We start from the raw sequence: 12339 nt of genomic DNA, 5'->3' as shown, positions 1-12339 counted from the left end.
ACTACTTTCGTATTTGATAAATTTGTGTACAAGTTCATTTACGACCTCCCTATGCCAACCATGTAGATATCTGTTGTTTCATGTCACTTTCTCAAACCTCATCCAACTTTCTAATATTGATAAGAAATGTATTGGAGAAACAGCTGGTGATTTGAAGAAAAAATGACAACAATATTTTTCTGAACACAGGACACGCAGTTTTGAACTCGCTAACTGTTAAAACGTTACACAAAAATTTGATGATTGCAGTTCAACTCATTTCAGCTTAGATTTTGAAGACCTCTGAAGAGGCTTTGCAATAGGCCTAGCAGGTGCAGGTCTAACAATCTTCTTCGCATTATACTTTATAGATGAGAAGGCAGCGATCAAGGCAAGCAACATAGTTGGGTAGACATAGACAGCTTTAGTAGGATCTGTGTTCACAGGCTTTCCTAAGATCCCTTCTTTGATGAGGCCCCAAATTAATAGAAGTGTCCCAAACATGCTCATCCTCCCTGATTTCAGAACACCCACAAGGGCTCCAGCCACAGAAAAGTAGCTTCCTGTTAGAACCTGGTGAATGAATCAGAAACAGAGATGAGATTACTGCTAGATAGCTTGCTAAAACCTGATATGGAATTGTAGTACATATCTAATGATCATTTAAGGGGAAGCATGGGATGAAATTTCACGTAGTTTAGGACGAAACTGGATCCCAGATATCTACTTTAAAGTGTTCACCTCCCTTGACCGTTTCGAAGTCAGTAAGAAAAGAAAATACACTCTACTATCTTATTTGTGTAAGTTAACCCAGCTTCCTATTCAAACATTAACAGTGTGCAATACAATTGGAAAACAAAGTTAGGTTCCTACAGTAGTCAATATTTATGGACGAGAGTTTAGCAAGATCCAGAATTTAATTAAGCTGGCAAATCAGGAAAATACCAAATAAGGAAAAAGAAAAAAAAAAGAGACTTCCTCTGACTAAGATAAATACGTTTTAAAATAACAGAAAAGGAAAATAATCGGTTGAAAAACGCAAACCTCTAAGCGCTGGAGATCAGTAACTGGATTGGCTTCCTTTGCATTGGTCAAGTTATAGATTTCTAACAAGTTATTCCAGCTTGGAACAGTCATGTTCCTTAAGAGGCCATTTGCAAGAGCTCCAGGGTAGAGAAGAGCCTTTACTACAGGAACAGGAAAGATCTCACTTGTAATCAGCTGGGAAGATGTGAAATGCAATGGTGTGGTACACATACCAGCTCTGCATGGAACTCTGTGACAATAACCAAAGGAGAAACGGACAAAAGCATTACAAATTTCCCTTCACTATATCTATTCCAACTTTACATGATAACACAGAAGGAATGCAAATTTTCTCTTTGGTGAAAAGATAAGAACAAAGACTAATGTGATTCGTTCAAGACAAGCTAGAGGAACAAATGGAGAAGTGAAGCAGGGAGATAGATTCAGAGAATAAAGCAAATACAAGGTAGGGAGGTTCAAAATGAGTAACATATATATGGTACAATGGTAGTACAGCAACGCATTTCAATCCTCCATGTCAGGACCTACATGGATCCCACATTGATTCAAGAAAAATGGATGCTTTACATTAATGTGATTCCGACTAATCCCGGAAATATGTTTGCCAAGGCAGAACTTTCAGCAAATCTAGAGCCTTTCATTCAGTTCGAATTTTGCCCAAGCAACTAAACATATATTGCCACTTAGAAAAGAACTTATCTTTTAGCTGCAGTTCATTCCCTAGTCTCAAATTGCTGATCCATATAGGGGTCCTCGTGAGAGTACAGCATGTGATCCAAGTACACTAATTCAACTGCTAAACCAAAAAGATTGTGCAGATCCTAAATCACAATCTCCAGGTATAACAAAGTCGAGTCAACAAGCAAATTCAACACAACCCATAGAGGGTTTCATCAACCAATCAACCCAGATTCGATAAACCCAAAACCACCAATACCCAGATGCTAAAACATGAAACTGAGCAAAAACAAAGCACACCCAGAATTATAAATCAAAATTTCAAAAAAAAAAAAAAATGGTGACAGAATTACAGTACCTGAAAAGTGGGATCTGAAAAATGATTAGAATGAAAAAGATGCGAGCAGCCGTCGTTTGGATGTTGCCCATCCATCCTTTCGACGACGACGATGAAGAAGCAGTTGCCATTATTTGTTTGGCTTAATTCAGACTTCTTCACAGATCAAACTTCTTTTACCATGCTATTGCTACCTATGCTTTGGCACTACTTTGACAAGTCAATCACAGCCATCAAACGACACCGTATCGTCCCTCAACGCCACGTCGTTTAATGGTAAAACGGCGCTGAGCGCAGTCGTTTTATGGCGAAGGCTACAGAGTATAGTAGATAAACCCAGAGCCACCGAAAGCGGCGCATTTTTATGCTAACCGGCGGAAGCGGTGCGAGGCTGTGACATTTAAAACGCCACCGTTTCGTTGCTATTTCCGTTTCCTTGTAGAGCAAAATGGCTTTCGCTTCGGCGCTCAACGCTCCTAACGGCCTTCATCGTCTACCGTCTTCCCGCCACGAAACAACCCGAACCGGACCGGCCAGTCTGGTCCTGCCACGTCACCTTCCGGCTCGCTACTCATCCACGCTCGCCTTCGCCCTCCGTAAGAACCACCGCGCCGCGGTGACGTCAGCTCAGCCGAAGTTAAAGAAGGTAACTTTGGTTTAATTTCTTGTTGCAGTAAAAGGAAAAAGGTTGGATAATTTTTTTTTGTTTTTTTTTGAATTGGGGGTGAAATGTAGAAAAGCGCGGCGAAGAATGAGGAGGATGAAGTGGACGGCGATGCTATAGACGCTTTGTTTTCGCTGCTGGAGGAAGACCTCAGAAACGACGGCGTGTCGTTTGATGATGACGGCGAAGACGACGAGATAAGTGAAGAGGACCTGGCTAGGCTTGAAGAGGAACTGGCGGAGGCGTTTGGTGCGGTTGATGAGGATGAAGATGAAGACGAGGAAGAAGAGGAGGATGACGAAGACGGGGACGGCGATGTTGATGTTGTTCAGAGCGATGCGACTGAAGAAGAAGAAGAAGATGAGGAGGAGGACGATGAGGTTGAAGTAGCTGTGAAGCTTAAGACTTGGCAATTTCGGAGATTGGCTTCAGCTTTAAAAGTCGGTCGCCGCAAAACCAGTGTAAGTGTAATTTCTATATATCTATATGCGTTTTGTGGTAGCTGAAAAGCTGTGGGATTGGCCACAGAATTTGAATTCTTCTGGTCTAAATGGAAATTGATAAATTGAGTTGCACAGCTTTTTGGAAGGTATCTTTTTGGTTTCTCAGCTTATTGTATACACCAAGTTAAAAAAAAAAAACAATCTCTCTGTTTAGAAATTAATTGCTTTGGTTTCTGGTTGGGAATTAAACTTAATAGAAGGAATAAGAAATAGAAAGTTCAACCTTGTTTGCATTGTAGCCAATAATTGATTGTCAAGTAAACTTTAGTTTTCAGTTTTATGGGGATTTTGGTTCTGCTGCAAATGTGTACGATTTTGTCCTGCTGCAGATAAAAGCCCTTGCAGCTGAGCTTTGTCTTGACAGGGCTCTTGTTCTTCAAATGCTTCGTGATCCGCCTCCAAATCTTTTGATGCTCAGTGCTGCTCTACCTGATGTACCTGCTCTTAAAAAATCTCTGCCTGAACCAAAGCCTGTAGAAACTGTTGTGGAAACCACTGTGGAAACTGGTGTGGAACCTACTACAGATACTGCAGCGGTCGACACTGCAGTGAAGGTGCCGGTTCATGTCCGGCAACAAAAGTTTTCTGGTCAGAAGAGACTGAAGAAAGTGCATCTTGACACCCTTGAAAGAGTTTATAGAAGAACAAAGCGCCCAACAGTAAGCAACTCATTTTGATGCTGCGTGTTATATTAACTTGAAAGAAATTGGGCACCATTTTCTGATGCTGCGTGTGCATTAACTTGTGCCGCAGAATGCAATTGTCAGCAGCATAGTGCATGTGACAAACCTGCCGCGCAAAAGAATTGTGAAATGGTTTGAAGAAAAACGTTCTGAAGAGGGGGTTCCTGACTCTCGGCGTCCATATCAACCGTCTGCTCCTACTACTGTCAACTAGAACAATATGTAAATCAGGTACTTAAAATTGTAATGACATGTGATAGAGTTTTTAGTATTTAAGAGAAATGGCCTGCTTTTGTTTGTACTAAACTTACAAACCTGGAAAAGGGTAAATCACCATGAAAAAAAGACCAACCTAATAGCATATATCTGCCTATGTGATAAAGCATATGTTTGTTAACAAATTGGATGGAATCGCTAGAGCCGAAGGTATCTTGGTTTAGTTAACTCTTCAACTCAGCAATATAATAAAAAATCTTTGACCTCTATAATCTTCTTTTCCCTTGGGTGGGTTAAGAGAACTAGGAAGAGAATAATAAAGGACGGCAACAGTACAGTGGTTCTTTCCTAGAATAAATAACTTTAAACATAAGACATATTGGAAGCATATGTTATTCATTAGATGCCATCCCCTGACCTCTTCTGCTTCTCCCATTCACATTTAATCTCTTTCCTCTGGTATATATAATTGCATGCTCACCTAGAATCGTGCATCACAACTTTTTCATAGAACAAATATAATCACAACTGAGAAATCAGATTGAGAGACTATGGCTACATTACCAAGGTCAGTTACCTCATTTAGGAGGCAAGGCTCTTCGGGCTTAGTATGGGATGAGGCATTACAAAAAGAGGTAGCCAGGACAGAGTTTAGAGAGCTAAGGCTCTGCCACAGTGCCAAACCCCTTGGTCTGGTTTATAGCAATTCAAATGTAGAACTCACCATTTGCACCGGCAATAATTCTACCCCAGCCAAAAAGAATAATTCTTTTAAAACCAAATTCATGAAGATGTTTCCAGCTGTTTTCAGAAAATGGGCAACCCGGAAATTCAACCGCGGAAAGGAGATGGCATAGTTTGTTTATATCCTTCGTGTGTGATTCAGGCTTCTTTCATTCATCTTTTAGCCATTGATGTTTGTTCATGTATAAGCATTCTCAATATCTTACAGTATACATATGTGTTGCTTAAGAGTGTGATCGCATTTTGTGCGTTACTGCATACAGAAAAATCCCACATCTTAAATTCTTGTAACTATTGTTTCAGTTTTGTTGAACTCTTGGAGAAACTGTGGAATGTCAGAATCTATATGGATAAATGCTTCAAATAATAGAGTTTCAATTTCCGCTATCAATTTCATGTATTTATTTCATTCCTTTACTTGGAGCATGGGTAATCAGGATCTTCTCTCCTATGTCTTATCTAACTGAACGTAATGACAAAATGGTATTCCACCAGATCACTTTCATGTAATTAAGGAGAAAGTATGGTTAGGAAACAAATCCCATCTCCATTCCCTTATGATTTAGAGAGGAAAGAACAAATGTTTTGGTCAGGAAAGGGACAAAAGCCCACCTTCATAACTTCATTCTACTACTCTATGGCGGAAAGAGACTTCCTTCAAGTTACGAGGGATTATTTGTAAAGGATTGGCAGCGACGTTTTTGGGCCACCACAAATATCAGTCTACCTATTGTAACATTTTTATGGCTACTCCAAGCATCACATCTTTACTCTGAAAATGAACTAGTCTATCTTAACCCGAAGGGGTTGGAACGATGTAAGCAAGAAGAGCAACTTGGACCTTACATCTCCCTTTGCAGCCGACGGAAGTCGATATTTGAAAGATGATATTTAGAGAGTTCAAAGTCTTTTGTGTGATGGTGATCGTCTGGTAGATTCATAAAAAGTCGCTTGGTACAGAAATTACTGTTCTTTGGTCCCATCCAAACCCTGTTCAACTTAGGTTGCCTTTGCGTCTTTCAATTGGATAGCAAAATCAACCATCAAAAAAATATATATATATGCTTAAAATGATTTCATGCCCTATTTTGGGGTCAACGGATAGATGCTCAAGCATTTGGCATTTTGGTAGGTCGGATTATGACTGATTGGCTTTGGTATGAGCTTGTGCTTATTATGGTTTTCGCACTTGATCACCAAAATAGATGTAAAAACACAAGTTTTGTTAAAGATTCATGCTCACAGTTTTGAATAATTCAGAAATTAAATTATATTTTGACAGTCAGATTTTTTATATTAATTACATAAATTTAAGGATAACGATAAAGTTTTTTTTTGATCAAAAGCTAACGATAAAGTTAATTCACGTACTCCACTAACAATGTCAAGAATCTTAATCAAACTCATTTTGGCACCAACTCATCTCTAAATATCTATGCGTGCATTGCACTTACCCATTACCTCAAAGGAATTACTCTACTGCGGCATATAGTTTATGCTTTACCAAAATCTAGAAACACATGCGCTTCCATATATCCAGCACATAACGTGGTCCCAGTTCATTGCATCTCCCACCCAACTTCCCATACCATCCCTTAGATCTGAATCCAATCCGACGATCCCTCTACCTCCACGATCCACCCCTGCAAACCTTTGATTCATCCTACTCCTTTATGGCTCACAAAGCTCCACGATGCCGCTCGCAGAACCCTCCTCTGTTATTTACTCTAATGAAACATTAAAGTCCCGCTCTTTTCATTTTCTCTCACTTGAAAACCATACAAAGATCTATTTTTTCCATATTTCTCTGTGCCTAATCTCTGGATCAAATGTTGCAAGACCAGGCGACCAGCTCTCTTGCCGCCAGCTCTCTGCCTTCGAGCAGTGAGAGGTCTTCCAGCTCTGCATTCCAGCTCGAAGTTAAAGAAGGTCAGATTGTTAGACTTTCACTCATTTTTTCTTATTTCTCCTATTTAAGCTTAATCATAACTTAAGTCTCTGAAACTCTGAATCTAAAGAGTCTACAAATTTCCCTTCTGGGTTTTGCATAATCAATGACTTTCTTAACTGGGTGTTTGTTCTTTTTGACGGGAAATGCTTTTGGCGGCAAAGCTCATCTCTTTTAGGCTGTTACGTTGTTTCAGATACAAAGGATGGCTCTTTTTTACCATGTATAGCTTAACTTGTTATATGAGTCTGTTCCATTCTAAATCTGAAGAATTTAGAAATTTCCCATCTGGGTTTTTCAAAATGCGGGATTTACTCAATTGAAACGTTAGATATTGTTGTTTAAAAGATTGTTTCTTTTGAAGGAAAGATATGGAGGAACCAAGTATTTAAATATGAGGTCCTGACAAAGATGATTTTTTTTTCTTTGCCTGAACTTTAGGCATGGAAAGTGATGAGGAGATCAGGAGAGTGCCGGAGATTGGCGGCGAATCAGCCGGAGCATCGGTCTCTGGCAGGGAAGCCGGTTCCGTGGCCGGTCCAGACCGGGTCCAAGTGGCAGCTGACCAACGAAAGAGGGGAAGAAGCCCAGCTGACAAGGAAAGCAAGAGGTTGAAGAGGTGAGCTTACCCGCACCGCTTTCATAGTTGATTTAACTGTTCTGCCCTTCTTGCGTGAACTCATTGGCATTTTGGTTTTTTGGGTTGCAAAACTAAACAGGTTGTTAAGGAACAGAGTCTCTGCTCAGCAAGCGAGGGAAAGGAAGAAGGCATACTTGAGTGACTTGGAAGTTAGAGTGAAAGACTTGGAGCAGAAGAATTCTGAGCTTGATGAGAGGCTCTCTACTTTGCAGAATGAGAATCAGATGCTTAGACATGTATGTGACATCATTCTCCTTACCCTACATATTCATCATCCTTGTCTATCATTATGGTACCATTTTTGTTGGAAAATTTATTCAATTTGATAGCATTTCATAATGTTAGTGATGCTGATGACATAGAGAACTAAGCTTTAATCAGTATAAAGGAAAGGTTTGCATTTAGGGGTATTTCCGGGAAAGATAGTTGAGGTGATGGAGCATATATATAGGATGATTGTTGGGGGCTTGGGGCCTCGATTGATGTCACTTACTGAAAGTTGAAAGTGTTAGGGACATGCATGTGATTGGGGGCCTACTCCACCAGATCCATTACTTCATAGTTTTCTCTTTAATGAAGAAAGGTGATGTATGGAATAAGGGATAGAGGTGGTGCCGCCAAGTTTATTTTGGTTCATGATTAAAATGGTTCATCAAAGTTACTATATGTGATTCTGTTTGTTATAAAAGATTCATTATGTTTCAGTTTATGATCTTTCTTAACAAGCGCCACGTTTGTAGTTTTAGTGTCCAACACATGATACCACCATGTGGAAATGGTAGTAAATTAGTAATGTACCAATGGATGTGAGCAAAATTGTACTTGTTAGGATTTCTTAAGTCTCGTTTAGTTGTCTATCATTTCTTACCACATCCTTATTGTTGCCATAGCTAATTTTTGCACATCTGAGCATGAAATGACACCCAAACTATGCATCTTGTCATTGTCTTAATTGGTAAATGCATATCAATTAGGGTATTTGTGAAACTTCACAAGCCTTTGTCCTTGGAGACGTGACGGCTGGAAAACATTTCCAAAACTGGTCACTAGAACAGTTTTAAGTTTATACTGAAGGCCTTGATTCCTTGTATTACGCTGCATCTGTAATGTAACACTTGCTAGTTTTATTTTATATATAGCTTGTGACATTTGTTTATTTTTGTTACAGATATTGAAGAACACAACAGCAAGCCGGCGAGGAGGTAGTGGTGCAAATGCTGATGGATCTTTGTAGGATAGGGTGTGAGAGGAGGGTTTGTAAGAAATCTAAGGATAGAGCTACTCAATGAACATATGTGAGGCAATACAACTTTAATATTCTGAGACAACAGACTTGGCATGCTTAATTTAGATTAGCATTTCCTTTTAAGTTATCTTCACTATTACTGCTTCATTTGCTTGCCACCTTCTTGTTCGTTTCTGTATGCACAGATTTTGTGCCAATTGTGGCATCAGAAATGTGCAGGTATGACCAAAAATTTATGACCTATCACACATAATGCGTAACCAGTGGACGATGGAAGAAGGCGTGCATGGTGGTGTGATTATAGCAGGGCGAAGGAAATAGTAGTGGTGGTTTTGCAAATGTAGTTAGTGTGTTTGGATAGAGTAATTTAAATTTCCACAGAAATTCTAAAATCATGGGAATTACAATTTCATGAATTTAAATTCCATTAATCGAGAATTCCATTGTTTGGATTTCATAACGTAGAATTTTTAAAATGACAAGAATTATGAATTCTAGTGTTTGGATTAATTTTTGTCAATGGAATTTAAATCGAATCAAATAAATAAACGATAAACTGATTGAAGAAATACCATAATTAATAATGCAATGAAAATGTAAAATCTAAATTTAAACTAGACCAACACATGTGCTAAAAATCCAAATTTACTTGCTAGGACTGTCTTTCTTGATCCCAATCACGTGAGGGCTCTTTAACAAGAAATGTCTTATGATACCACTCTATTATTAAAGCAATCACTGATACAGAAGCACCAAAAATAATTTTCATTCTCTTTATTTTCCTCTTCTTCTATGGCACGCTTTCGTTTTAACCTCATTATAATATCATCAACACTCATTACAGCCATACCTGTTTAAACATTAAATGACCAAAGACACAGAGCAAATTACAAAGAAAGGTCAAAGAAAGGCGGGGGGGTCCAAAACAAGATTCTACTTAGTATCCATCTTTTATAGTCTAACCATCACTACGACTGTTTTCATCCTGAAGGTGTGCACTTTAAGTCACGAGAGGTTGATGACAACTTAGGAAGAAGGATTTTCAAATCTATTGGATGGTTGAATTTGACATAAAATAATTGGTATACACTTCATTTTTGCTTTATCATATACATACATAAATAATTCATTAGTCATATACAAGGGTTAGGGCCAATTGGCTTCTGTTTGTAAATTCATTAGTTAGAAAATAATTAGCATAGAGGTAATTAAGCCGGCCACTAGTAATTTCAGTTTTTACCGTTCATAAATGAATGACAAGAAGCCATTGCATCAGCACGTACTCACAGGTATATGTCTTGTTAACTGGATGACTTTTTCTTCAAGTGCGTGTGTGTTAGCCTGTTAGGTACTAATAGTTGCTACCATTTTTTTCTTTTTCATTTTGAGTCTATATTTAAAGCACTAACCCTCATATAATCACAAGATTCAAAAAGCCTAATCCAGACCACATGAACTGCCTTCTGCTTCAATCTAAACCAATTTAATAAGTTATTACCATTTAACACTATCTATTTTGTTTTCCGGCTACATGTCAAAATGTTAAAAACTGAAATAGCTTTGCACTCAATATGAGAACACAAGTACATAATGAATACAATTCAGATCTTAAGTAAATATTGATGAACAGAATTACTAACCTCCTGTGGCCATTGAAGCTCTTCTTCTCTATGCAATCTCCTTAGACACTCTCGTAATGGGGTTTGAGAATAATGTATGTGTGTATATAATGAATAGAGAAGGGACCTTCAGCCTTTATTTATAGGTATTGAACTTTGTTTCCTCCCATAAAAAATTTTACGTCCTAAACCTGTAAGGAAAACCATAGTCATGTACTTTATGGATTTATTCCATTAACATATTCATATTCTTATACAACAATGATTAAATATCTAAAACGTAAACACTCGCCACTTACAATGCAGTAATCAAAACTCACAATAGTCCTTTTCAGTATATGAAAGATATAGACAATGCTCAGTATCTGAAACATAAACACTTCCCACTTACAATGCAGTAATCAAAACTCACAATAGTCCTTTTCAGTATATGAAAGATATAGACAATGCTTAGTAAATGAATCAAACTATAGCAAGCATTTTCAAGGTCCTGTCTTCCTGATCTGTGTACTCACAGAATATTCACATATCAATTTGTAAACATTAGCATACAGAAGTTCCTAATACAATCTATATTTCATGAAGTTCAATTATCTCTTCTCAACTTGGTTAAAGAACGATCTGTATATGCAGAGAAAGGAGAATACAACAATAAAAGATCTTACCGTTTTAATATACAAATATATGAGTATTAAAACAATAGAAAACAACCACTTCTCTATGTCTATTTTGGATTCTCAGCAATTAAATTTATGAGAATGAAAACAATAGAAAACAACCACTTCTTTATGTAATTATATGTGCTTAATTTGCTAATGCAAATATAGACGAAGATTTCCCGCTGATGCAGGAACTAAAAATAAAATAGATGGAGGCACATAAGCAGATGAAGATTTGCAATACCTAAGGCCTATCAAACTCTAGCAAAGCATACGTAAAGGAACTTAAAAGTGGAATATCACAAAATGGGAACCCAGTAGTTTACCTCAATTGTAACCTTATACATAAATTAGCTATTTTGTTTCTCGCAATGTATCAATAAGCAATCCAACAGACAAATTAAACTTCAAAAGAACAAGGCACACGGAAGACTAGAGAAAGCAAAAGAAAAGAATCAGACAGACAAAACAAAAGAACAAAAGGACTAACCTTTTCAGCGGTGGTAGAGAGGGTCCCCAGAAGAAAACTCAACGACAAGAACGATTGCAAAACCTAGCCATAATCAAAGTCCCATTGAAAAATTCAATTTCAATACATAAAACAATTATACATAAGAAGATATGGATTGGAACCCACCTTTTTAGCAGCAGAAGAAAACTCAGATATGAGAACAATCGCAAATTTTGGAGTCCAGGTCTTGCAAGTTTTGTGGCTTTATATAGAGTTGTTTGGATCAAAACTTAGCGCGGCATGTTTTGATTTTGGCGCTTTGGAAAATGAGATTTCCGGCTGGGATGGAATTGAAGAATGACACCTACCTTGAGAGGAATTCAAGTCAGGAATCTGCGCCCTCAAATTCCACGATTTTTTTCCCGTGGAAATTGCTAATTTCATGGGATAAGTATCCAAACACTGGAAACAGTCCTAAGAAATTGGGAAATCCTTATTTTTATTTAAATTCCCTCACTTTTTCCCCCATCCAAACACACTGTAAGAGTTTGCGTACTGGTTACTCTAGAAATAGGCCACATCAAAAAGCCCGTGGATCAAGTGGGCCGATGGAGGCCCGGCCAGTCAAAAAGCCCGCCATAGGCTCGGCCGGTGACCCACGTGGCCGGGCTTGGTTTAGGGGTTTGAAACCTAGTCCATAGGCCCGGCCTGCCAAAAGCCCGTTAGGCCCGGCCGGTAAAAGCCCGCAAACAAAAAATATTATATAAATAACACATAAACTGTTGTGCAGAACACCTAACTTGGCTGAATTACTGGAAATTCCTCGGATGGAATTAGGAGCTGTACCCTATATGCACGGAAAGGCCCATGTGTCTAGTTTCTGAGAAATTTTACGGTTTGCAATTCCAACTTTTCTATAAGGAGT

The 12339-nt window shown here is 38.3% G+C and overlaps 3 protein-coding genes and 1 long non-coding RNA gene across 5 annotated transcripts; 2 read left to right on the top strand and 2 right to left on the bottom strand.

The window, feature by feature from the left end:
- Window positions 1-129: 129 nt before the first annotated feature.
- LOC112170098 lies at window positions 130-2236 on the bottom strand. The gene is made up of 3 exons (XM_024307249.2): window positions 2063-2236; window positions 1024-1255; window positions 130-552 (listed from the first exon to the last, which is right to left on the bottom strand). Exons 1-3 carry the CDS (start codon window positions 2170-2172, stop codon window positions 256-258), a joined length of 639 nt encoding a protein of 212 aa, XP_024163017.1. The 5' UTR covers window positions 2173-2236; the 3' UTR covers window positions 130-255.
- Window positions 2237-2354: 118 nt separating this feature from the next.
- Window positions 2355-5289, top strand: LOC112172410 (protein OVEREXPRESSOR OF CATIONIC PEROXIDASE 3). Of its 2 annotated transcripts, XM_024309738.2 has the most exons (5): window positions 2355-2687; window positions 2777-3166; window positions 3538-3867; window positions 3962-4122; window positions 5155-5289. In XM_024309738.2, the coding sequence occupies exons 1-4, from the start codon at window positions 2490-2492 to the stop codon at window positions 4103-4105; spliced, it is 1062 nt and encodes a 353-aa protein (XP_024165506.1). In that variant the 5' UTR covers window positions 2355-2489; the 3' UTR covers window positions 4106-4122; window positions 5155-5289. The 2 variants fall into 2 exon arrangements, with proteins under 2 accessions (XP_024165506.1, XP_024165505.1); XM_024309737.2 differs by lacking the exon at window positions 5155-5289 and having other exon boundaries at window positions 3962-4254.
- A 1312-nt stretch (window positions 5290-6601) lies between these two features.
- On the top strand, window positions 6602-8843 carry LOC112172411 (transcription factor HY5). The gene is made up of 4 exons (XM_024309742.2): window positions 6602-6780; window positions 7241-7418; window positions 7519-7675; window positions 8608-8843. Exons 1-4 carry the CDS (start codon window positions 6681-6683, stop codon window positions 8671-8673), a joined length of 501 nt encoding a protein of 166 aa, XP_024165510.1. The 5' UTR covers window positions 6602-6680; the 3' UTR covers window positions 8674-8843.
- A 1372-nt stretch (window positions 8844-10215) lies between these two features.
- Window positions 10216-11953, bottom strand: LOC112172412. Its single transcript, XR_002925288.2, has 3 exons — window positions 11601-11953; window positions 11454-11516; window positions 10216-10495 (listed from the first exon to the last, which is right to left on the bottom strand). It is a non-coding gene; the product is annotated as an uncharacterized LOC112172412 (long non-coding RNA).
- Between the last annotated feature and the right edge of the window lie 386 nt (window positions 11954-12339).

Source organism: Rosa chinensis, chromosome 6 (genome assembly GCF_002994745.2).
Source record: "Rosa chinensis cultivar Old Blush chromosome 6, RchiOBHm-V2, whole genome shotgun sequence".
Classification (NCBI taxonomy): domain Eukaryota; kingdom Viridiplantae; phylum Streptophyta; class Magnoliopsida; order Rosales; family Rosaceae; genus Rosa; species Rosa chinensis.
The sequence above is the reverse complement of the archived record's forward strand: the minus strand, read 5'-3'. Positions and strand labels throughout refer to the sequence as shown.